Below are 27,230 nucleotides of genomic sequence, written 5' to 3'. Positions count from 1 at the left end.
CAAAATCACAGGTGTAAGTTAGAAAACACTTAAAGCCCTCTGTGTTACCTTTTTCAATGCCACATGATGCTTTTTTTTGTGAAATGCTTTAGCTTTCAGAGATGAGAAATGCATTCCTTTGTCCATTCATTCACATATGATTTCTCATGATGTGTCTGTGTCTGCAGTTCTGCAGTTGTTTGCATGTTTTCTTTGGAGCATCTGAATGGCTTTTCTGAGGAAGTTAATGGGATAGTTACGCAGTTAAAAACAAATGTGTATATACGCGCATTTATCCATGTTTTGTAGGCATGGCAAAGGAAATATTTAGCTTTCCTCATTTAAAAGCTTACTTTCCATCAGCTGAAATTAAATTTGTTTCCTGACTTTAAAGTGGAAATAATCATTTGTCCTGGTGTTTTTAATTTAGCCAGCAGCAGAAAATCCATGGCTATCTTTTCTTTAAAAATCTGTTGATACTTATTGTCAGAGATCATTTTGTTTCCAGTTATATGCTTGACTACAAATTCAATTGCCTGCTTCCTGCAACCTAATTAGATTAATTATTCCTTAACGATTAAATATGTGTAGCAATTTCTTGATATGACTAATGTGGGAAATTAAGCTATTAAGAAGTACACAACACACTTTAATTGGTGGAAATATGTTTGTGTAGTGGACTTAGAATTTTCTTTACTACTGATTTCTTTGCTCCTGAGGTATTTCTTTTTTTACAGGAAACACTTGTACATGCAAATGTGATCTTTGTTTTTCTGCAATTTAATACAGGAGTATACAATGGATGTCTTCTTCCGTCAGACATGGGTAGACAAAAGATTAAAATATGATGGCCCTATTGAAATTTTAAGACTTAATAACTTGATGGTTTCGAAGGTGTGGACTCCTGACACTTTCTTCAGGAATGGGAAAAAGTCTGTTGCACACAATATGACAGCCCCAAATAAACTTTTCAGAATAATGAGAAATGGCACGATCCTGTACACAATGAGGTATCTAACTTGTTTGTTCAGCTTCTTACAATTACTGTATGCAAAAAGTTATACTGCCTAGACAAAATGGCAACCAGAGACTATTTAATTTGTTCCATTATAGGCTTACAATAAGTGCAGAGTGTCCCATGAGATTAGTGGATTTTCCCATGGATGGTCATGCTTGTCCTCTCAAATTTGGGAGTTGTAAGTTGCAATTATGAAATTTCTTGTAACTACAGAATTTAAATAGTAGAAGTAGATTTTGAACAATTACTAAACTTTCTGAATATTAGTCTTGATACACAATCCTTATGCAGACGAAACTCCTGTTAAGTTCCTTGGGAATTTTATTTAGGGCCTGAAAAATTAAACCCAGGCAGAGAATTGAAAAGCAGGCAGTGATTCAGCTGTTACATTAAACCTTGCTATTCTGGCTACACAGTTGTGTGAAATACATAGTTTTTCTTAGTTCTTAGGGAGGAATTGGATACTCAGTGAAGTGAGAGATTCTCTGGAGAAGACAAAGAGGGTGGGATCCATCTCGCCTTCCAACAGCCAGGTAAAAGGCACCTAGAGAAGCAGGTTATTTGACTTTCTCTACAGTCAGTGGAGGCATGTTGACATCCTAAGTTAGATGTGTAGGTTACAAGTAAAGATTTGATCTATAGTTGTATTTGTCTGTCTCCTGGCCTATAACGGGAGTCTGCATGGCAAGTTTAGTCTAGATAAATAATTTTTAGACTGGTGAGAGGTGCAGGTGACTTTCCTTTTCTGCTTTGAAATCAGATGTAGATTTTTGGAGAATCTCCAAACTAGAGGAGAAGGAACATTTTGGGACATATTGCATAAGAACCAAGGGAGGCAGTTACGATGCCCTGGTTTGAATCCGCAGCAGAGACCTCTGAGACCACCTGGGGATGGTTGGTGCACTCCATTAACTATCTTGTCCCTTTTCTAAGCCTCCTCGGTCACTGACTTTTCTGCTTTACACTCCGACGTAGTCAGTGGCTGGACATTAATCTGTTTTCCTTGACCCCAGAGCTCTGAAGTTAGAAATGTCTGGAAGCTACTCATAGTCTTTCCTTAGCATAAATTTAGCTTATACAGCTGGGTAGTCAACCAAAAGGGGGATAGTAAAGACACTGCTCTGATAAGGTTTTTCATCCCTGTCTGAAGACCAGGTGCTGCCAGAATTGCGTTTGGTATCAGCTGTGTGATAGGGGAACTTCAATAGTGAGGGCTTCTCCACAGGTATATTTCTTCAGGCAGAATCACCAACCAGCAGAAATTGCACTTGACACTAATCTGATATCTTCCTCAGTGAAACTTGAAATAAGACGTAGCCATTTCAAATGCAAGACTGATTTAATTTAATTTTAACAGGAGTTTGGGCTGTGTAGGGATTGAATGCTAGCCCTAAGTTATGTCTTTTGTATTAAATGTAAAGTGTTCCTTTGGGTGTGCTTATTTTTGGGCTATTGTGAATTTTTTGCTGACCTCTGGTTTCTGGCAAATATTTTAAACACAAGTTTAAAATATTATAGTTTTTAGTATAATAATTCTTTTCTGTAAAGAAATGTGCACCCAGTCTCCAAAATGTATCCTCCTTATACATGCTCTTTTTAAAATATTAGTATATTTTAACGATAACATTTTAGACAGAAATTTCTAAACTAATTTAAAGATAAACTTTACATGCCCAATAAGGGCCAATCCAGAAAGAATTTGTGTTTAGACTTCACATTCAAATGTGAAGTGAATTTATGTTTGACACCTGGCATATGACCTTGGCTCCTATTTATTCTCCTCCAAGGGTGGCTTTTGGGGGTAACTTAACATGAAGGGTATCTTCTGAAGTTTTTCGTGTGAGTCTTGCCATTCGATTTCAGTAGGTTTGGAGTGGGCTCTTAGCAAGGTGTGAGAAGAAGTTTCCTATTTATGCAAACTGATGATGTGTTGTAGATGCTTATCCAAAGAGTGAAATGATTTATACCTGGACAAAAGGACCTGAGAAGTCAGTGGAAGTTCCTGAGGAGTCTTCCAGTTTAGTTCAGTATGACCTGCTTGGGCATACGGTATCCACTGAAACCATTAAATCTATTACAGGTAGGAATCTCGTCAGTAAAAATCAACTTGAGGTAAAACTAACCCTTTAACATTGCCCAAGGCTTTTTTCTTTCCTTCCTGTAAGGTATTCTACTGAATGTCATAGGGTATATATTAAGGGCTGAGAGCATAAATCTGAATTAGGTTTCTGTCCTTCAGATTTACATTTGCAGATTCATTACAGTAGATTGCGACGGTCTTTCAGAAAGCTAGAATGAGATCATTACTCCAAGGGACAAAATGAGCATTTAATCACTGCTTAAAATGCAGTTTGAAGAGTCAAGAGGATGCCTGGGTGAGGAAGTAATTTCTCAGCACTGTATTCACATTATGTGCAAAAGACTTCCTTTGTTTGGCGGTGCAAACAGCTCGGGATAGAAGTACAGCATGCGGAATGGGTTATTAAAGCCATAAAAACCCTCTAGTCAGATAAGGATAGGCACAAATGCATTAGTCACAATAGATACTTCTGCTGATTTGTGCTGTAAGAAATAAGGCAAATGGCAACTACAGGCATCCGAAATGAGTGAAGTATCACTGATGAGCAGTGTGGTGATAAACAAGCATATTCCCAAAATATTTTTAAAATTTGGAATGATTTTCTAAGCATCAGCAAGTTTGTCTGTTGTGAGATGGTCAAAATGAAACAGATAAAGCAAATATATTTGATGTATTGCTCTATGGATATTTTTCTCAAAGATAAAGCAGCAGTTTGCAACACACTAGAAATTTACTTCTCAGCATATTGATTATTATAACAACAGAATTTCCTTACTGTCCCCAAAATGCTCGTTCTGTAGTGCTTTATTTAGACAGTTTATTCAGTTTATGGTAAAACTGCAAATTTTTTTTGTTTAATATGAATGATAACATTTTAGATAAACTTACAATATTTTTAATTCTTGTAAATGATTTTTGCATTTGTTTCATTATCATAGCGGTGCTGACATATAAACCTAGTAAAAAGCCGAGATGCTTCCATGTAATTTGATGTGCATGATTGTTGTTATTGTTTTATTGGGCAGGTAAGTACCACAGTGTTCTGGATACTATGGTAGGTAGATAGCTTGTGTCTTGGGACTCTTCTTCAATAGAAACCAAAAGAATTTTTTAAAATCATACTTATACTGTAAAAAGTGATCCAGTATTAGCTGTACATTTATAGTATTTTTGATAGCAGCTTCAAAATTGCACTGTAAGGACCTACTACTTCCAGGATTTTTTTGTTTAAAACTTTCATTCGTTCTTGTCTCTAAGGAACATATCTTTCTATACACGTTAAGTGGTATGAATAGCATAATCTTAAGCAATCCTAGTTGATAGTCTGAAACAGTTATTCTGCAACACAAAAATTTTATGCACAGTCAGAAAAATATTTTATTTTCTTTTTTTCTCTTTTTTTAGGTGAATATATTGTTATGACAGTTTACTTCCACCTCAGACGGAAAATGGGTTATTTTATGATTCAGACCTATATCCCATGCATTATGACCGTGATCCTTTCTCAAGTTTCATTTTGGATAAATAAGGAGTCTGTTCCAGCTAGAACTGTGTTTGGTAATTATTTCTTTTTTTACTTTTTCTAGTACTTCCTCTTTTAATGACTTTCACTAGAATAGCCCTTTTTAAGTGCCTTGGGGTATACTGCCTCTGTGCTAGTGCAGAAGCAAGGGAATAAGGTAAATTCAGAGGAATTTATGCTATCAATGTATGAAGAACGTATTATGTGAATCCTTGGAATCTGAAGAGAAACTTGGAGTATTTAACCAGGAGGGTGACATGGTTGCCTGTGGCACATGGATGTACATCTGTGGGGATTCTACCTGCTTGGGGGAGCAAGTTGGGAAGACCTGGCCCCAAGTAATCCAGTCAAGTCCTTAGCCTACATCCAGAGCAGTTTTGTCCTCCAGTGTACAGTAGTGTAATTATTTGCACTCACACCTTCTAAAATTGTTTTGAAATAATTAGATTGGGTATGTGCGAGATGTACAGATGTCTTCTTAAGATATCTGTGTCATCAGTGGAAGCTTGCTATGAGTAAGACTTAGATCCTGTTACAGTAATTTCATGTTTAGTGCTCTTCTCTCCTTTCTGCCATTGCCATTATGAAAATGAATTTAAAAACCAAAATGATCGCAACATATTAAAATTGCCCTCATCAAAATACAGCTTCAATGAGACGCCACAGTGAACTCTGAAAAATAAAAAACCAAAAAGCTTCTATGGAAGACAAAGCATAAGAAATTAAATGGAAATACGATTCCAAACAAAGAAGTAGGATAAAAACATTTTTAAAAGCAGTCTTTATAGAGCAATGTCTTGACTTGATAATGTACTGTAGTCTAAAGCAGGACTAATCAGGAAGAGCATGTTCTTCAAAAAGCCTTTCTATAGATAGATAGATGCTGGCAAGAGTGATGGGAATTAATGTTTCTACGTGACGGCCCATTCAAACATGTAAGTGGAGTCAGAACACTGTTTAGCATTGCAAATTAGACAAGGTTAATGATTAGTTGTAAGAGAAACAACCTGTAAACCTAATAAGAACCCCACTAGCTCTCAACTCAAGCATTACGTTAGGCAAACTAGTATAACATTTCACATGCCTTTGCAGTGATGTTGAATAATGGTACTTTTTTTGAAGGGAGTATTGCCATAAACTGGAAAGGTAGAATCTGTATTTACAGACAAAAAGTGATAATTGAAAATGTACAAATTATAGAGCAATAGATGTAATGTGTCATTATATCCATATGTGAAACTGAAAACAAATAATAGTAATAAAGTTTGGACATCCTCTAAGTTATGGAAAGTCTCTAAAATGCCTTTGAAAGCAAGTGCCTTAAAGTATGGCTAAAAGTATCTTTTTAGTTTTCTGACAAATTCCAACAGGGACCCTGTTTTCTAGAGGTTTTCTTAAAAGAAGGTAGAAATGTTGGAGGGAAGAGATAGGAATGAAGCCAGAATACCTGCTATGGTACTAGCCTCCTAGAGGAACTGTCAGAAGAGGCTAACCAAAAGATCTTTCCATTGGTCACTGCATGATTAAGGAGAACTTGGCAAAGGTAACAGAGGAAGAATACACAAGGAACTAAGGTACATCAGGTCGTGATTTCTGCAGTCAGAGCTTCAGACACCTGAATATGGTGATTGTGGGAGATTGGTGTTTCTTGGAGGAAAGACAACAGTAATTTTAAAACAGGATTTTAACGTTAATTTTTATATTAAAATCCTCTTAATATATTTTTATATGGTTATGTGCATTTCTAATCAGAAGCTTGCAAGTATTTAGCTCTGCATAATTACAGTTTATGTGTATAGATAATATTTTTTACCAGAACTTAATTCCCTACCCTGTAAATCCCTATGGCACATATCCAAGGGCAGTTGCAGTGGCAACTGCAAGTCTCCCAGAAGAATATTTAATAGGGGGAAATCTGATAAAGACTATGGCAGTAAACTGTAATACTGTCATGGCCTCCCCTCTCCTCCTGGTATTTGGGGAATGGTTGGTCATTCAAGTCACTTCACCCTATTCTTACATCTATTAAACGGATGTCTTTAGAAAGACAATTCAGACAAACTATTTGCTTGAAGTGGACAAAGGCAGAATCAGGAAGGTTAGGGCTAAGCAGGGATGGGTCTCTTCCAGGAAAAAAATTAACTTTGCATAATTTTTTTTTTTTTCTCAGACTTAAACATTTTCAGTGGTGCGTTTTTCAACAACTTCCCACTGAATAAGGTTTTGTGAGCTTGCATCTGTGTTTTTATACTGCTGAGTTTGCTCTGAGATATTCGTTGTGCTTTCATGAACTGGCTATTACTCCTTTTTTTTTCTTTTTTTCTTCTTCAATAGGAAGGAATGGTTTCATTGTGTCCAGGTCTCTGTATGGCAGTGTCTAGGTGAAGGTTTTTCATATTAGCTTACCCAAATGCAATACCACCATTTAGGGAATAGGGGATGTGAGGATCTTGTTGGAAAACATGCTCTTAACTATTTTGAATTCTTCTGAGTATATGCATTTCATCTTGAATTAAAATGGGTACAGTGTTCTTTTCATAAGAGTAAAGATATCTCCATGTGTAGTCAGTCTTCCTTGAGGTTATCATGGTAGGACTTATGCAGTGTTCACTATATACTCGGTATTTTACATTTGTATGATATGGGATATTTTTGCTTAAAACAGAAAAAAAAGACCCCATACCTTGGTTTTATACAGCATGTATTTGCATTTGAAGTATTACCATGAAGTGGTCATATTTCAAGTTCAGTGTTCATGCTTGTACACTGTAATTAAAAAGTTGTTCTTTCAGAAGATGAAATTCTAATTAAATTTCGTCGGTTGACTAGTAGCAGAAGGGTTTAAAAGATAAGGTGATGGTTTCTTAATTAACAGAGTTGTTAACATAATATTCTAGTTTTCCTTAGTACCAAAATAATTTGCCATGACTCAATGGCACCTGGATTACGAGTGGGATCAGAGAAACAGACGCAGACTAATAGGTCGCATTCTGAACCCATTACAGGAAAAATCATGTTTTTGTTGCAGTCTGAGGAGCACTCCCCTATTTAACAACTTAAATTATGTTCAAATGTTTAGAAAATAACTTGTTCTAGGAAATTCTACTGAACTTGACATGAAAAAAATATGAAATGAAAGCTTCCACGTTTTCTTCACGTGAACTGTAGATGGTCTGCCGAAGTCATGGCTTTCCATGCCTCCTTTAAAAACTGGTTAACTGTTTTGTGTGCATAGCTGCTCATAGATATTATGATGGTTGCCGTGACTTAAATCTAATGCACTATTCACAAGCAGCAGAGAAAGACTCCTGAGTGATTTAAAATTCTTTGCTTGAAGCTGCTTGCCTATTCTCACTTTGTTTTACTCTGATTCAGCAGTGCTTTGCTTTATTTCTTTGAAGGAATAACCACAGTGTTGACAATGACGACACTGAGCATCAGTGCAAGACATTCACTGCCAAAAGTATCCTATGCTACTGCCATGGACTGGTTCATAGCGGTCTGCTTTGCCTTTGTGTTCTCTGCTCTTATTGAGTTTGCTGCTGTCAACTATTTTACTAATATTCAAATGGAAAAAGCCAAAAGGAAGACAGTAAAATCCCTTCTTGAATTTCCAGTTGCTCCAATACAAAGAGAAAGAAGTACAGAAGAGACAGTCACGGTATGTTTTCAGCTTATACAAACATTTTCTGTCTTTTTGGTAGTGTTTCTCGGTACAAACAGGCCTTTAACTTCCTCCCAGGTTCCCTCTGAGCTAATGATGCAGTGCAAGTCAGTGTAATGGAAGGCTAATGCTACACTATATTCAGTGATAAAAACCTGTAAAACATGATTTAATTCTTACTTGCATTATTGGATTAACTCAGGGGAGAGGAGGAGGTTGCGTCCATCCATACCTGCAGTCTCTTCTATATTTAGTTGTGTTTTGGTGAAAGTCGGTTAGGATAGATATCTTTAGGAAACTTTCTTTCCCTTTGCACATTGATTCTGATTGGACTGATTATACACACCAAGATATTACAGATTATAAGGGCAGCATTGTATCTTATGTGGCTAATGTCTTTAATGAATTAAAATAAGCTAAAGCATTGCAGTTGTACCTTGGAGCACTTCCCTAGACATCACAGTTCTCCTTTCGTTGCATGTATTGCCTATCTAGAGTTTTCTTTCTTCATCAGTTAGAATTTCAGGAATTTTTGAAGAATGCTGGATGAAACCTTTGTGTCCATCATAGATTTCATTTTTATGTAATTTGTGTATCTTTGCACAGGAGCTTACCTCAACTCCTGAAAAGGTTTTGGGGCTGTGTTTAACAAAATGCTTTCCAGCCTTCATAGTGCTTCAGATTAAGTGTGGCTTGTTTGGTAGCTATCTTAGTGCACGGACCAGTTAAGAAAGGCTCGATGTCATTTCCAGTTAAGCTCAAGTGATTCTCCTTTCCTCCCTTTTCCCATTCCCATATACTTACTCTCTGCTGCATCGCTCCTTGTATTCATGAGACACCTAGGTAACAAAGTAATTACAGCACTTGCACTGGCCATGCGGTAGGCCAGTAATTCCCAGCCATGGCTGACTCTTGGCAACACTGCTCAACAAGACGCTGACAGCAGCGTTGTAATTTACTCTTCCTGTCAGGCTGTCTTTGTAATTTCCTTTGGCTGAGCCATGATTTAAGAACCGCTGGTTTAGACTAACTCTTGGTAATTTTGTCTTCTGTCTCTTTTCACATCTCATTTGTCTCCTTCCCTATTCATCTGCTCTTTTTTGCCTTCCCACCCCTTCCATTTGCTATTGCTGCTCAGCTGCTGTCCACCCACTTCCATTTTTCTTCCTCTTCTTTGCTCTCCTACCGTCGATCATTACTGTTTTCAATCTCCTGGTTGTGTTGTTCTGTTAGCTCCCATTTCTGCTTAAAAGGATAGATGTGCTCTTGAAGAGTTTGTTACTCGTCACTCTGTTGGCTGCTAGTAAGAGATAGGAACAAGAAAACGTATGTTTACAGTAGTCTTTGCCTTGTACATAGAGGTATTAGTGCCATTAGTTTATGCTAAGCTTCTTGATTGTACAGCATGTACAGTATAGTATCTCAGGCACTCCTGAGGAGTGTTAATAAATACTGCTTTTGGTGACAGTAAGGTTTTACTTGGGTCCATAGGAAAATAAATTACATAAGAACAGTTTCATCCTAGGTTTATTTATAAGATTTGTTTAAAACAAAAGGAAAAATAGTAGTTTTCTCAGGTAGCAATGAAAGGAGGCTTAACAAAACTTTTGATTCATGGTCAGAATTGCTGTAAGTCAGTCTTGTATCATGCTTAGCCATTTACATGCATGTTTTGGAGAAACTTCTTGTTCTCTCCCTCTTTTTTTTCTGTTTTTTCTTTTTTTTTAACAACAGCAACAACAGAACACACAGAGGTTTACCCAACTCGAAGGCTAGGTAAAATGAGATGTGAACAGTTCTATTCCACTGCTTGCTTAATACCTCTGTGATAAATGTCGTAGTGTGCTTACAGATTGGGGATCTTGAAAACACTCAAGGGAGCAGTCTACTTTTTTGAAGGGTTACACATTAATGTTATGAGCATGTAAGTGAGTGATAATGTTGATTGTACTTTGAACTTTTTTTTTTTTATGGCTTTTTCTCCAACTATGCCTATGCTAAGACTTGAGTCTTTGCTCTTCCAGGACAGGCGTACAGGATGAGCCCACAGGTACTGTTATAAAGGCTTAGCTGTCGTGCAGTCCTTTCCATGACTAGAGGATGACTTCTGTTCTGGTCTCCTGCTACGCAGAACAGAAGCTAATATGGCTGTTAGACTCTGCTTTCCAACCTGACATGTAATATAGTCCTCTCCTTAAAATTTTTAGTTTTGCTTATAAAAGGCTAATCTAGAATTTTCTTATGCCTTACTATGAATCTGATTTTTTTTTTCTGCACATATACTGTCTAATCAGTGCTGATTTACTAGAGATAACAGAATCTCAGCTTCTCTGTGAGTTTGTGGTGCACAAAGAATGCAGGACAATAGCCTGACCGTAGCATATAATCTGTAAGCATTGTTTCTTAACATAAAGACTACACGTTTTATCTCCATAGCTAAATGATAGGCTTTGATTTCTTAACTCAGTTAGTGCTTAAAAAAAGTCTGTACTACATTGCCACTGTTTTGCTAGAAATTCTGTTCTTAGCAATACAATTGCCAGAGCTCAAGGAAAAGTTTTATTTTAAACTTGAAACTTTTTTCAAACAGACTTTGCCTAATCTGGTAAATTTGCCAGTCTCCCAGAATTAAAAATTTTCACTTAGCCCAGGGAGGAAGTGTGTGTAAATTAGGAAAGAAGATGCCTGAATACCTAAACCCTACAGTTCTTTCTGGTGCGTATCTCAGCATTTGCAATCTGCTTTGGATCTTCTACTAATTGGAGGGGAAGATCCCTCTCTTACGCCTGTTAGCCCTGTGCTTTTGCCTGCCTTGAAATGGCATACAGCTGGCTCCGCTGGCTTTTCATAGTTGAGGTCCCATCTGTATACGTCCCCTGGAAACAAGAAAAATACAGTGCAATTGAGGCTGTTAAGGAAAACAAACAAGGTGATATTATACTTTTAAATGAGGGTTTCATTTTATGGGCTGTTGATTCTGCATTATTCACTGGATGGTTATGTGCCCTTTTTTTTTTCTTTTAATTTATTTTTTTTTCTCCAGTAACGTGATGGGATTGTCTTAGAGGGGTTCTAGGAGGGAGCAGGTTGGGCTATGACACTGGATTCCCTACAGAACATGGGGATTTTACTTTCTGATAGTATTAGAAATTAGGCATATTAATAGTAAAGTTTGGTAAAATAAAGATAAATTGCACGTAATTGGAAATCCTTTTTTGACATGAGTTTGACCAATTTCCGACCATAGAATTAAAGTGGGTTTTCTCCACTGGATCCGTTTATGTATTACTTGCACTAATTAGAATTCTTGGTGGTGGGTTGTTTTTTTTCTTTTCAGTCAAAAACACTTTTCCAGTTGTCTTGGATCAAAGGCAACTCCTATCATTATGATCAAATTATTTGATGTGTTCATTCATATTATGTATTTCTTCACCACAACCAATACATCTTTACTGTAGCAAACATGGACTATATGCTTTTCTAAGTTATTCTCTTGTGTAATTATATTTACTTTTTTTGAGCCACATGGTGGGTGTGACTGATCAATATATTGATTACAGTAAGCATTAAATGAATTTTGGAGGCTAGCTAAGTAATCTGAACTGTGTTAATTCCAACAGAAAGTCCTGGTGTCAAGCTAATTTACAGGGCTGGGGGTGGCAGGAACAAGCCTGTAGTGCCTGCAGATGCAGTGTGTGCTCCTCTATCACTTGATTTGGTTTTAGCCATGGTATTATTCAACCTCTTTGTACCCTCCTCCCCCTCCCCACCCCATTTCAACTATTTCTTCTTGTTGCCTATAACTTTTCGATACAAACTTAATGTGGTTCCATAAAGAGGAGTGCAGTTCTGCAGTAGACATCCCATGAGTAGGACTCAAGCTTGTTTGAGATCTGCTTTGAATTCCCAAGGGACTTGGACAACCTCACTCATCCCTTCTGTCAGCCACAGCGAGATAGTACTGGGGTCTGTCTAAGGCAAGACAGGTGACTTACACCATGGTCTCCTGTGATAGCCTTGTCTTGGGAGCAAGTTAAAATGTTCTCAGGTTAGCATGAATGAACCTGTCCCTATGTGTTCTGAACTCCTTTCTTTAGTGAAAGCCGAAGTGTTGTTGCAAGTCAGTGTGTGATGGAAATGAATGATTTATAGTTTGTTATTGGACTCCTGAGTCTATTTTTATGCTTCTGCACTATTTCCTTTTCACTGTATTCCTATGAAGTTTATTTTTAAAGACCTACCCAATTTTGGAGATGAAGAACGCTACTGAAAATTAGTCTTCAAAAAATAGGCTCCTAAACACTGTTAGCATGAGCTTCAACCTCAGCAGTTTGTTAAAAGAGTGTGAAACTTGAAAAAATAGGTCAGGCTCAAACAAACCTTTTGAATGGAGTAACTTCTTCAAACTTGGTCACAAGTAGATAGTAACTCTTAAACTTTCTTCCTTTTTTTCTAAGGCCAGTTAAGTGTCACGTTGTCTTAAGTAAGCCCTATAGCATCTAATGGAGGAACTCAAGGGTCAAACTCTTCAGTGCCACGTAAATGCACACTCCTCTCCTCACGAGGAGGACCCATGCTGGGGTGATATGTGACTGATGTGTACCTGACAAGTTTACAAGAAACATTGCCATGTGGACAACCTTCATACGTGCTTTCCTACGTGATTAAGATGTATTTTCTGTGATGGGGAGTACTTGCCTTTTAGTCATATGATGGACACAGGTCAAGTTACATGATGCGGGTGGGGGGAGAGCGGGTATCCCTTCGCAGCATTTGGTGAAAACATCTGGAGCGATTAATTTCTGTGCCCTATTTCATGACTTCAAGAGCAAGAATTGGGTTGGATGAATTGTTCTGATGGGCTGGGTACCATCCAGAGGCCATAGGCTGGATACTTCTCTCTCTTCTTCTTTTTTTTTTTTTTTTCCTGTGTGTGTGTGTGTGTGTCTTGTGTCTAAGGGCTAGACTGTAAGTGAAAGTGGAAATTTTAACCTTTGAACCAAAACTTATTTTTGAATACATAGACATATTGTGTAATGAAGAGAGGTGCATAAAATGTACCCTCTCTAGAGTAGTACTGGAAGGTACTGGAAAATGCACTTACCACTTAATTTCTTTGCTTCTTCCTTGTGCTAGTAGAAAAATAGCTTCCCCTGTCCCTGTAAATAGAGAAGTGGAGTAAAACCCATTTTTCACATATGTGGAGGGAGTTATCTGAAGAGCAGACAGATCTTAATGGTGGTACTTGGACCACAAGGTGATGGTCTGTTTACTGAAGTCCTTATGTGGATGCATAGCCTACCTCCTCTGTATGACTTGAACAGTCCCGCAGTTGGAACAGTGTTTCAGTTTTTAAATATAATAACCATTTTTTGCTGCTTCATTACTTCTACACTGCCTAGGGTGTTATGAAGGACTTCAGGCTCAAGAAATGCATAGACTTCATACAAATATAAGGACAGGACCATACAAAGGGAGGCTGCTGTGCCATGTGAATAATTTCTTTGACATGTCAACAATTTTCTGTCGCTCTAGTTTCATTAGCAACATTTTTGCTGTCTATGATTTACAGTCATAATATGCTGGGATCATGTTTAAGTAGGATGAGAGTGGATGCAGGTCATAAATAACTGGCACATTTCTTACTGAATGCTATTTGAAAGATAGGAGAGAATGGCTACCTGGGGTAACGCTGCAGTGATTTAGTGGGAACTTTGAATGTTTGGATACCTGAAGATAGAATAGATCCAAAATGATTCCTAAAATATCTTATTAGCTTTGATGCTGTTGTGGTTCAGCCCCAGTCGGCAATTAAGTACTACACAGCTGCTCGCTCACCCTCCCCCCCTGGTGGGATGGGGGAGAGAATCAGAAGAGCAAAAGTAAGAAAACTTGTGAGTTGAGGTAAGAACAGCTTAATAATGGGAACAACAACAGAAAAATAATAATAAATTGTAATGAGAAGGAAAACAACAAGAGAGCGAGAGAGGAACAAAATCCAGGGAAAAAAAACAGTGATACAACCGCTCCCCACCCTCCGACCGATGCCCAGCCAGTCTCCGAGTAGCGATCACTGCCCCCCGGCCAACTCCCCCAGTTTCTATACTGAGCATGACTTCATATGGTATGGAATAGCCCTTTGGCCAGTTTGGGTCAGCTGTCCTGGCTGTGCCCCCTCCCAGCTCCTTGTGCACCCGGCAGAGCATGGGAAGCTGAAAAGTCCCTGGCCAGTGTAAACACCACCTAGCAACAACTCAACCATCAGTGTGTTATCAACATTATTCTCATACTAAATCCAAACCACAGCACTATAGCAGCTACTAGGAAGAAAATTAACTCTATCCCAGCCAAAACCAGGACAAATGCTCAGGTACAATATTTTGTGGGTTTTTTCCCTTTTTTTGGTTTTTGATTGCTTGTTTGGTTTTTTTGGTTTTTTGTTGTTATTTTTCTTTGGTTTTTGTTTTTTACTTGGTTCGATAGACTTAGTCCTACCCAGGAACTGGCACTACTCGCAATGTGTAAAGCTAAATATGTGTTCAGACAATACGATTGGGGCGTAAATGTGGAGTGTACAACTTAAAATGGCTTTCTTAATATTTCACACAGTATGTCTTTCTAAATAGCACAAATTAAAGTGTTATATTAAAAAACTTGGTCTCTTTCCAAGGACCTGATATTGCTCTACCTTTAACATGGTTGAATTGTGGAATAAATTTACACTGGAAGTAGAAACATTTGTCTACTGTAAAGTGAGCAGAGTATTACTGGAATTGTGCAACTTAGAATTAGGTTTGGGGCTCGATTCTCACCCAACTTACCTGTGATCAAAAAAAAAAAAAAAAAAAAGGCTGGGTGTTGATAAAATGAACAAAATTGTTGGAATTCAAAGCTGGGGAATGAGGTTTTTCTTATTGATAGTGGAAATGCTTTTTATTTGGGTTATTTCTTTTTTTTTTTTTTAATATGCACAAAAAGCAGGAGTTTAGTTTCAACACCTGATTTATAACTAAACAAGAAATCCTGCTGGAGTGCTATCTCCCTAAACCTTACTAGGAAACGTGGTAATTGCTCACTCTTCAATTTTTCTATAAGTATTATAATGAACTACCTCAATAGTAGGCAAGGGAATATGAGGGATATACTCTGCTGTTATTCATCTGATGCTCAAATACCTGACAGTGTTTACTGTAGTTACTGGAAGACTTAATTTAAATGGTATTAGGATAAGGCTTTTATTTTGAAAACCAGAGCATAGCACAGTAAGGTCAATCTTTCAAGTGATTATTCTAGAAAATACTACACCCCATTGTTTTTAATTTTTAAATTATGCTTAAGTGCCTTTCTCTGTCGTGCTGATCTACTGAAAGAGAAACTCCTTATGGTTTAGTCATTAGAATAAGCAATACAATCCTGTTTAGCATGAAAATAACTTTTATTACTGATGTCAGTTGCAGGCATTAAGCAAGCTCTTGTATTGATCTAATTGCAATTTCCTTCCTTTTTTTTTTTTGTTGTATAGGCAAACATTAAGTACTCAAAAAAATATGTGTAGCATTTCAGAAACACAAAGTCAGAATAAACCTGTACAGGAGTAAGATTTTCAGATTGTTCAGCATCCCTTCTAATGCAAATTGTCAGGGAGTTTATAGTTTTCCCTATGATTATTAGTATGAAATGATGCCTTTGAACACAAGGCTCTTCATATTTTCTGCTTAAACCTTTTCCTGTATTTATATTTAAATTTCAGTTTTGTTTCCCTTCTGCAAAGAGTTTTCAATACTGGTGAGCCCAATGACACCAAATTGCAATTGAGTTTCACAGCTGTGTGTGAGATTTCTAGCTGACTTCATTTTTACACTGGGAAAATCGGAGTCAGAAGAAATAAACGTTGAGAGGCTTGGGAAAATCTACGAAGCAATGAGCGTTGAAGGCATTTTCAGCAAACTACTGAAGCAAATTTAACTACAGCTTTAAGGTCACCGAAAATTGAACGATACAGAAAATAAGGAAGGTCTTTGGTCCCTAATCAGCTGTTCTTCTTCCTTTCATAGATGTTATACAGAGCACCTCCACAGTTGGTTAGCACACAACCTATCCTAACAGATTTATTTTTTTTTTCTCCCTGTAGTTATGTTTTCAGTTCTTTCATTTTTGTCATGATATAAATAAAATCTTTAAGAATTGTGCTCACCAGTGGTTAAGAATCATATACATGCATACTTCCATATACATACATATATGTATGCATGCATATGGCTCTTAAGCACCATACAGGTGGATGGGTTTATTTGGCATAAATTTGGCATCCATTTTTTGAAAAAAGCTTCTTCTAATTTGTGTCTCTTTCTAACCTTGAATTCACTTTTCGTCCACATCATGCACTTTTAGGCATGTGTAATGGTGGAACGTAAGATGGAGTGCTCTTCTTACCTCTCCTCCTCTCCCATCACACGATTCAGATCGCAAAATGAGCAGCGTGGATGGTGCACTGGCTCTTATAGCTTATCTCCCCTCGCTTTTTCTCCCCAAATAATCTGCATTGCTCTTTGCACTGCTAAACCTATGGACTAGAATTCATTGTATTTTGTGGTGGGTGGAGCTTTTACTTGGTCATATTCCAGGGCTCTGTAAGGCAAAACAAAATCTCTAGTACTATTCCAGTAAAATTTTGATTGACTGGCTCTACAACATAATAGTAAAACATGGTAGATTTCTCCTCCAAGTTGTGCATTTGCTAGCAGCACGACAATATGGTGACTCAGTGGGATTTGGGACAAGCAGCGTTATTTACACTGATGACAACATGCTACTTCCCTGGTAAATGTCAAATGGTGTGAATTTGGCAGGCTATGTAACGTCCTCCCAGAAGAACAGACTGTTTCCTTAGGAAGGAGTGGTAAGGATAAAAAAGCACTATGGTAGAGTTTAATAGGAAAATATTACTAAATTACCACACAAACAATTTTCATGTTGCAGCTAAACAGTAAGTAATGCCAGACTTTTGGTTGCTTTAAGCCTTCCAATTTTTGCATTAGTTTTTGTTTGAATTAATTAAGATCTCCCAATTTGGGAAACCTATACTTTCACACAGCACATCACTGACCTTCCTATATATTAATTTATCTGCATCTTGTTGAAGGTTTAATAGTGCTGTCATGAAAGGTTCTAATCTTAGTCTTGCAAAATTAAGTGAGGCATAAAGATGTTTGTTTATTGTTCACTTTCCATTCCATTATAGTAACACATCTTTGTTATATGCTTTATTATTCTAATAATTAAAATTCTTCTCCGCAATTGTAAAACTGCTTTGATTGTGGTGCCCTTATCAGGGTTGTTTTGTTTGGTTTTTTGTTTGTTTGGTTGGTTTTTGTTTTTTTTCTTAGGGGAGATTAAGTATCCAAAACAGTGATTAGGCACCTAAAAGGCTTAATTACTAAATTTCCCTGGGTAGGCATGTACAGAACTGACTTGCTGCTTTCAAAGTGTTTGCCATGCATCTTAGGTGGAAAAATACCTACTCCGTTTCATCTGAATGGCCAGCATGGCTATAAGATACAGCCTCCCACAAACCCCACGGGGGAGTCTGAGCAGGCTTGAGTCCTGCCCCTTCTGTCCTGGAGAATTGCATTAGTAAACAGACTGCTAGGTAGTCCATGGGATGTTAAGTTCCTATTGAAGCTGCTCTTGTTATGTTAAATAATTTATAAGGGGCCAGGGAGAAGGAAAGGAATTGATTCTGGAGTCAGCTTGCCTGTGCATGCACTGCAACGGGAGCGTGAGATTGAAGTGTGCAGAATGCAACATCTATGAAAGGAATTAGGACCACTTGTCCTAGAATATCCAGTGGCCTGGTGGGGAAGCGCATGAGATGTGGGAAGCTTGTGTTGATATCCCTGCAACAGTCAGGGCAGATTTGAGAAGAGGTCTCCTATTGCCAAACCTACGTTCCCATCCTGGTCTCTGGCTTACTACAGAGGAGGACAGAGTCTTTTTGTGTGTGTATTTTCTGTGTGACTTTGCTTCAGGAAAGAGCTCAGAGCTGAGACTGCTGGGTAGAGTTGCATGGCTGCTTCTGCAAAGGCATGTAATCTAGGCTCTGGTGCTACCCAGGGCATTTCTCTCCAGCTTTGACAGCTGCTTGCTGGATGTCAAAGCATTTGCTCTCTCCTGCTAGGGCTGGTACCAGATGGTGGTGTTGTGACTTGTAAATTCTGCTGTGAATTTATCCGTGAGAAAGCAGAAGCTACTGCTTTAAATATTGTACTGCCTCTGTCCCAGAGAGAGATACCACTTCAGTGAAATCCTTTGTGATAGATCTGCTAAGGATCTAGAAAATGCATTGGCTTGCAGCAATGAACTCTCTGTTTCAGTAAACAAATGGTGCAAAAGCAGCCCTGGGACCTTGCACAATGTTGCTGCGAAGGTCTGTTGTAGGATGAGGCTGACGCAGGCCTTCTGAAGTGTGTATATATCCAACCCCAGGACTGCTGAACTATTTTCCAAGGAGTGCTGAGGCAGATTAGAAGAATAGCTCTGAATTCTATTGCAAATGCCCGGCCCTAGTTTTAATGTATAGTTTTACTCCTAGTAAAACTCCTAGTTTTACTCCTGGTTCTCTGTTAGCTCAGGTAGTAGGAACTGCTTACTTTGGATTTAAATCCCAACAGAATGTCTCCATCATACAAACTATGAAGCATTTAAAATTGCAGAGACTGAGTTGAAACTGCTATGTAAAGCACTAACAGGCTATAGGAAGATGCTCTTGAGTTGTATGAAGGAGCTAACTCCATACAGTGCTGGACCAACACAAGAATTTCTCACAGCTTGCAGTGTTCTCAGTGCTTACATTCTTAAATACAGTCCTAAAGATGAAGTTGCCTGATGCCCTGGTAATCACTTTTATCATTGCTGCATTCTTCCCAGGTCTTGGCATGTGACTTTTAAATAATGTTCTTGTTTGTTTTACAGATTCTAGGTTGGCTTTATCATAGGGAATATGCACTGTGGTTGTTACCAGCTCTCTTTGTTCTGTAACAAGATGACTAAGTTTGTCAGTTCAGTATTGTATATTGCTGTGCTGATGATGCCCTTCCCATGAATCTCAGCTCAGCTGCTGCGTGCTACTTCAGTTCATGCTAAATTTGCAATCTTGACTTCATTGAAGTGCAAAATTGGCTTGCTTGTCAAAAACTGGTAATACATACAAAACAATCCAGTACTTTATTTTTTTGGCTCAAGTCAAGGCTTATGAAGGCTTAGAGAAAGTTTCAGAATTTCCACATTATGTGAGCAGCTGTTTATAGTGTGCAAACCTTGTTAAATATTGAAGAGCTTAGATTGACTCATATTTGTGCATCATTTTAGTGTGGTAGTAAACAGCAGTATCCATCAAAGTTGAGCTTAAATGGAAAAGCAAATGATGTGCAAATTGATTTTTTGCGATAGATTTGTTGGGGTATTTTTTTATACGTTCTGTCATAGAGGCTGACCACCAAACTTGCTCCACAAATCTGCCACAGTATTTAACAATAAATTGTATAGATTTATCCTGAAGTGTGCTAACAGCATTGTTCATTGTATTATTCATGGTCAATTGCATGTGAATCCACTTGTCAAGGGAAGGATACAGCATTGATTACTACATTTTACACACGCTTGCAAGGAGGTTGGTCTAGTTATCCTGTCTTCATGCCAAATAAAATGGACTTTCTGCTCTGGGACTAGCAAAAGGGCATCTTACATCAGGACTTTTTGCATAGGAAGAATTTGTACTGAATGTATCTTTCCCCACTTCAGTTCTTTTAAGATAAAAGCTGTGCAAAATAGCATGTGATGCTTAAAATTAAAGCAAGATCTCTATGCTTTTTAATGCAGTAAATATTTCAAAAGCTTTTTGCATACTGCATGATGTTTTATTGATCATGATAAACCAATTTCCACCTTGACTCTCAAAACTGCAGGGAACACAGCTATCCTCTACCAAATAGAGGGTTTAGATTATTTTATTCCAGATCCGGTGTCTTTTTAATGGGTTTAGTACCAAATTTGGTGAAAGTCTATTACCTCACATAAATTAGAATCATAGAATCATTTAGGTTGGAAAAGACCCTTAAGATCGAGTCCAACCTAACAGTACTAAGTCCACCAATTAGGATATGTGCCTATTATTATTATTCAGGGTAGGCAAGACAACCAAACCCCAGAACTAAAACAGTTCTTAGCTGAAGTGCTAGGAATTACTAGTCACTTCTGTGACAGGCTTTTGCATTAATATCTCAGAAGGCTGCATCTTTGCAAAGATCTGATACGCTCTTCTCCGAGCTGTAAATCACCTGACTGCACCTCTTGGTTGTAAACTGCAGAGAGGTTTTTGCTTGTTTCTTTAGTTTTAGTACACAGGCTAGTTGCCTAAAGAACTTGTAGCACGTCATCCACAGACCTGGTGGGATCTCAGTCCTACATACACATCCAGTGCCTGAGGAGACCCAGGTCTCTAAGGGAGCAATGCTGAAACCTCAAATCCAGAATGGTGAATCCCAGCCAGATGGAACACCATGGGAGAGGGCTTGGGATGTGTAAGCTTGGCCTTAAGGAGCTGCTGTTTACAACCAACCTACTCCAGCTGCTTTCAACAAATAGGGAGGCAGAGGGGTGTCCCATGCTTAATAACTGGAACACTTTTCCAGGAGATGGGAGAAGTGAATAGATTAAATTATTTCCCTGTCTGACAGAATCTGAACCTCCTGTCTATCCTATGGGCCCCTGCTTCTCCAGTAAAGTATGCTAATGCATAGGATGGAGCTTTCTAAATCTCTTGTACTGAGCCTTTTTTTTCTTTCAATTTGTATGGACTAATGAAATATTCATTTCATGAAGGAGTGATTATCAATCTCTTCTGAAAAAGGCTGAAGTCTGCATTTCCCTATGTTTGGTCAATTCCTTGGCTTTGTTAGTGCAGTCACCTATCTACCTCTGGCATGTTGTACCTTTTAGTGTCCCTAAATCAAAGTCTCGGTGATAAGTCCCATATAGGCTGAAACTTAGCTTCCACTATTGCCAGTCTTGTCTGTTAAAAATCAAATAGGAGATTGGTGCTGTAGATTCTTGGCATTAACATATCTCAGCCAACCACAGAGCTTTATCCAATGAAGATGTCCTACAATTATAACAAAATATATACTCTTCGATTATTATCAGAGCTCTTGAGGACTTTGTCTATGCATGGACCGGAATTGTGCTCTCAGATTGCCCAGGATTTTGAAACTTATCTACAGTATTTCTGCCAGTTAAAATTCAGATGCTGTTGATCCTGTCAGGAGAATTAAGCAAGGTTTCCTCTTGAAGGAGGATACAGCAAAGCAAAGTACTTACAACTTGTGGTTTGGTGGTGGTTGTGAAGTGTGGCGTTGGTTGGACCAAGTCAGAATGATTGGCTATTTTAAAGGAAGGGTGAGGCATCGTTTACATAAGCAGCAAGTTGTTGTCTTTATAGAAAGGCAATCTTTATCAAATGTATTAATGTTGGTGTTGCATGCTGTAATATTTTATTGCATAAATATTTTATTGCATAAATTTATGCTGTAAAATTTTATGGTAGCTTCCAGGCTCCCATTTTGCATTCCTGAGCTACACCATTTTAAATGTCTCCCAAAAATCTCACTGAAACGTCTCCAGAAAGTCAGATCCTTTCTGAATCTAGAGTGAGAATGTGAAAAATGTGGACTCAGTATTTCCTGTGGAGCCCCATCTGGACTAGCACAGCAGCTCTCTGTTGGTTCAGGATAATTGAGTGGTTTCCTGACTTGCCCTCAGAAGGGAATCTTTACTTGGATAATCCCTTCATTTCTTGGGTTACACTTTAATTTGGCTTCCATTTGATTTTCACGTTTTATTTCTTGTTTTTGTGCCTCCAAACTAAAAGCTACCGATAGGCAGTAGATTTGTGTTTCTTGCTGTGGTTTTTAAAAAGACTAAGTAAAATAGTTTTGGGAGACAGCAAGTGCTTTACATGCGTATATAATTTTGTTGGTCAGATTGTCATTATCACAATATCCTTTTACTAGGGGTATGCACCATAACTGAAATGTCTGTGGAATGTTTTGCTTAGTACAAACCAAATGTCGCATTTTACTATGTTTTGCAATGTAGTGGTTAACCTGACTTCTGATGTCAACAGAATTTGGTTCGTTAAGGCTTGGCCATGGAATCAGCCTCGTTTAATATTTTTATTAGTAATCTTGGCACTAATCTTCACATGATGTAGAGTTGTGAGATAGCATCAGTACAGAGAAGGAATAGACTAATGTAGGAAGAAATGAGTTATCTTTATAACGTTGAATAGAGGAATATATAGGGGTCATATGTATACAACCAATAATGAGAATTTTTGCTAGCAACTTTTCAACTGGAGAAACCAAAAAGGAGAGACACCTGAGTGCTTTGAAGGAGGAGAATGAGCTATTGTCATGATACAGTCTTGAGTAAAGGAAGTGCAAGAAGAGGATATATGAGGGGAGGTGGTGGGCAATATGCTGGCGAGGCTACCCTGGCAATGAGTGTGCGTTCTGCTCAGCTTTGACAGGGACGGAGCTGGGTGGCACCACTCACAGCAGGAGTGATAAAGCTGCCATGTTAAAAAAGGGAGCAGTGAGGCAGGCTGCCTGCCTCTTGTTTTGCTGCTTTATGCTGATTATGCAAAACCTGCTGGGAACAGGAGTTGGAATGTGTTCCCCTTAGACAGGGCTTCTGGGGTGCATAAGGTATTGGAGTTAAGCGCTGACCCAGGAGATTTTCTGTCTCCAATATTGAAGTTGCTCCCAGCACTGTATTAACGGTTAACAGGCTGCTCCAGCAGTGGCCAAAGCCCCTGCCTTTCCATGTGTAATGTAACATCTGTCTCCATGGAACGTGCTTGTTTCAGTACGTTTCAAGGACAAGGTTCAATTCAAGAACACATATCCAAACTATTACAATGACATTATGCAAGAACAACCAGTTTTCAGTGATACGTTGTCTGTGGAGCATGTTAGAAATACCATTTCTAATCTCCATGTTCTGAGCGCTTGGAAGGTGGTTTCTAGAGAATTAACAAAGAATGTACCCATATTTTTGAGGCTTGTTATGCAGTGCTATGTTGTGACATCTTACAATCTTATCTATTTGGGCTTTACGTGTACATTGTAATACGTACGAGGAAACTGGGTTTCTCTCTAAACTTAAGGTTCCTGAAGTATTGGAAGTTTTGTGTATCAGTGGCAAGAAAGAGAATGCCCAGTAGACTTTTAAACAGTTACACGTTTTGACCATTTGAAATAGTATAGATAATTTTATTCTAGAATAAACACTGTAATGGGACATGAGTAGTGGATTAAATAGCAACAGGTCTTATTTGGTCACTTAGATGACAGCCGAAGTGGGGGGAAGAGGAGGTATTATGCAAACATGTCGATGGAAACCAGTTCCCACAAAAGAAATGGAGATGACTGGAGTGTGAGGAGGAGCCTAGCTGTTACCTGTCTGTCTTACCAGTGTCTGTGGTTGATGATGCACAGAAGGGAAGGATACTGAGGTGGCTGTTGAAAACAGGTGACAGGACAAGTGAGCAGGAGAGTTAAATGGTGCCCCTGTGAATTGCACTTAATTCTCTGTTCTACTCTTGGGACCATTATTTTATGGTTGCGCTTGGAGTGATTGAAGGTGTGATACTTCTGTTCTCCAGCAGCACCACCTCTAGGCTACTGGTCTAACGTAGGCAGAGAGCAGGAGGGAAGCGAGACATGTCTTAGTTCCAGTGCAGATCTACTTTGCAATCCCTGTCCCAGTTCGTGGGCTTTTGCTCCCCGGGCACTGCTTGAGAGCTTTATGATGGGAGAATCTTACTTGAGCAAAGCCAGGTTGTCCAAGGATCTGCATGTAGAAGGCAGAACTCACCTCAGTGACTCTAGTGCCAGCTTCTCCATAGTACAGAGCTATTGTTTTGGACAGTGAACATCGATGACTTACATCTGCTTAGCTTTGCAAGCCTTCAAGTAACATGCAATACTCCGTCAGGTATTACCAAGTCGCTAGTAAAATGCACTTCTCTCCTGATTGTACTTTATAATTTCAATTTAGCAGTCTTGAAAGCTGCTTTACTATTCCTGGGTCATTGACAACCCTAGTGTGAAAGTATCCAAATTGCATACCTGTGTGCACGTCTGCACTTCCCAAAGAGTGAGTCAGGCTTCTCTTTTAGATTCTACAATTAATTTTTCTTTCAGGAAATACCAGTTTGCCTGGTGTTTATTCCAGTCCTCTGCTTCTTTGGATTGCAGATGCAGAAAAATAAATAAAAGGGATTGACACGCTTCTATGCAGGAAGGAAAACTGTGAAACCTAAGAGGGATTATTTGATATATCAACCATGAGCTGGCAAATACATCAGCCCTGAGCTGGCATATAGCTGTGACAGCTTCAGATAAATTCAGGCAGCAGTATTGCCAGTGACTGATTTGTACTGCAATTAAGAGGATTTGGGACCAGCTTCTGGCCATGATGGGAGTACTGGAGATGTCAAGTGATTTGATTTTTTTTTTTTTAAGTAATTTTTCAGATTTTTTTTCAGCTCCCATTTCTCTGTTTCCTTGAGCAAAATAGCTAAGCAGAACTGATGCAGCAGACAGACATGGTTGTCACTCTTCTCACTACTCAAGGTACTAGTATCTTGAATAACACCCGAGTTGTTCTCCGTTACTGCTCTGGCACTTAGCTGGAGAGAATTGCTGTTGGATGAAGGAGGAAGGAGATCACTGCCCACTTTCTCTCCCTTTTCCTCGTGCTGTGAGCTTTGGCAGGGTTCTCTGGTAGGGATGAAGGGAAGGGGAGCCAAAGGCACGGTAAGGTATGGTGCAGGGCAATGCCTGGGAATGGTGTCATCAGAGGGGTGCGAAACATGTGATTTTTGATATATAACAAGTGATCGTTTGGTCCTGCCTGTATTTAGAGCTGTATTGCTGCTGTTTGGTCTATGTACCCTAACAGCCATTGAATCTTTGTCTTTTGGAAAGCAGTGAGTCTTTGCACAAAATATGTTCACATATTATACCTAAAATATAATATGTTTTATATTATAGTTTAGGTGCAGGGCTGAAGATTCAAAAGCCTGTTCTTCAGGTACCCTTCCAGAATGAGGTTCCGGACATGTTAGGCTTCCTCTTAAATGTAGAGAAGAAAAGCAGAGCCTGAGTCCCACTCCCAGAAGTCAGTAAAATATTAAACTCTGCTGGATTTTCCATTTGTACTTCCTTATCTGTATCTGTTTTTCAGTTTCTCATCCAGCCTAATAAGTGCTGTTTAGCTTAAGTGTATCTTTCAGAAAGACATCCAACTTGCTTGAAGACATCAAGTGATGGAGATTTCACCGCTTTTCTTAGTTAATTAATGGAAAGGAGTAGTTGGTGAAAGACTGATTTATTCACTGGTTCAATTGCAGCTGGAGAATTTACTGCCTGTGGTTGATGTGAAAAAGCACTGCCTTTATTTCTGAAATAGCAGAAATGTGGTATCTTGGTATGGTAAATACTTGCATTTTAATAGCATCTACTCTAGAAGACAGGCTAGAGTTCCTAATACATGGTGGTTACTTTTCTGGAGATACAAAGCAGAAGTAAACCATCATGGCTGGTAAGTTGTGTCTAGAATGTTTTTATATCATCAGAGAAATACGTAAACATCAGAGAATTTTATTTTGAGCATAAGCTTGGGAAAAAAAATTCGACTCTAACTCAAGAATCCTTAGCCTCACGGTATTAAGTTTACATAGGTACCACATCACGTGGAGTGTCGTGCATCAGATGTGTTCAACCTGGTATTCCAGCCACAGGTAAAAGGAACTCTTGATTATTACTTTATATGCTATTAAATCTACTTTCATGAGCATGTAGTATCTTTGTGCTTCAGGATCAAGCTACTGGTTGTACTTGTGAGTATTACTCTGATAGTCCTTGATTATAAAGTTTCCATTGCTTCTGTTAAAGCGTTTATTTTAAGAATGACTAGTATTTTTTTTGTAACTTTGCAGAGTACAGATGCCAATTCAAATGTGAGGAAAAGAACGAATGCCACAGTACAGTCCGAAGCTGATGGTGGGAGCCGAATTGACACAAGGCACAGCTCCATCCAGCCTCCCTCTGTAGCTCAGGGGTCTTCTGACATTACACCCCACTCCCTTTCTGCATCAAGTCCCAACCCTTTCACACGCATCAATGCATCAGAGACATTATCTTCTGCAAGAGCTACCCCTCCAGCTCCTCCTTCTACCCCAATTTTAACTGGATTTGTATCCCAGCATGCCACAGCTGGATCCCCTTCCATTCAGCACTTGCTTGGATCTAGACTGGAGCAGATTCAGACCACCACACCTAATACATTAGGAGCATCTGCAAAGCCATCTGCTGTCACGCCACCTGCTCCCCCTGCCTCCCACTCTGGCACGAGTAAGATAGACAAATATGCACGCATTTTATTTCCTGTTACCTTCGGAGCATTTAACATGGTCTACTGGGTGGTGTATCTATCCAAGGATACCATGGAAAAATCGGAAAGTCTAATGTAGTTTTGCTGCTATGTAGTAGTTCCTAAATTATACTCACATTTGATGCAGAGTTTCTTCTTTTGAAACTATTTAAAAAGGTCAATAATTCTTATTTATAAAAGCTGTGTGCTACTTTCCCATTGTAAAGGCTGGAGTTATTGGGGATAATTAGTTAACTCCTACCAGAGTAATGGGTAACAGATTTGTCTTCCTCCCATCAGCTAGCAGAGAACTGTCACTCTCTTCAGACAGACTACTCTGGCTACACAGAACTTGCCTTTGGGAGGAACATGCACCGCAAACAAATCAAAGGCAGGGGTGCACAGCTGTGCAGTGGAACACATCTTGACTGCTAGGAATACATATATTGGTTATTACAAATCCCTGAGGCAC

At 38.7% G+C, this 27,230-nt stretch overlaps 1 protein-coding gene across 2 annotated transcripts in view; it reads left to right on the top strand.

The window, feature by feature from the left end:
* The window catches only part of GABRA4 (gamma-aminobutyric acid type A receptor subunit alpha4), a 38,189-nt gene extending 11,331 nt beyond the window's left edge, over positions 1 to 26,858 (top strand). For both annotated transcript variants that reach the window (XM_072861757.1, XM_072861756.1), the window contains exons 4-10: positions 769 to 989; positions 1,093 to 1,175; positions 2,934 to 3,077; positions 4,482 to 4,634; positions 8,001 to 8,240; positions 25,483 to 25,504; positions 26,327 to 26,858. In XM_072861757.1, coding sequence (XP_072717858.1) covers positions 769 to 989; positions 1,093 to 1,175; positions 2,934 to 3,077; positions 4,482 to 4,634; positions 8,001 to 8,240; positions 25,483 to 25,504; positions 26,327 to 26,858 — 1,395 coding nt within the window. The remainder of the gene's footprint in view (positions 1 to 768; positions 990 to 1,092; positions 1,176 to 2,933; positions 3,078 to 4,481; positions 4,635 to 8,000; positions 8,241 to 25,482; positions 25,505 to 26,326) is intronic.
* Positions 26,859 to 27,230: the final 372 nt, after the last annotated feature.

Source organism: Ciconia boyciana, chromosome 5 (genome assembly GCF_034638445.1).
Source record: "Ciconia boyciana chromosome 5, ASM3463844v1, whole genome shotgun sequence".
In the NCBI taxonomy this organism is placed as follows: Eukaryota; Metazoa; Chordata; class Aves; order Ciconiiformes; family Ciconiidae; genus Ciconia; species Ciconia boyciana.
Note: the sequence above shows the minus strand (reverse complement) of the source record. Positions and strands in the feature narration are given on the sequence as shown.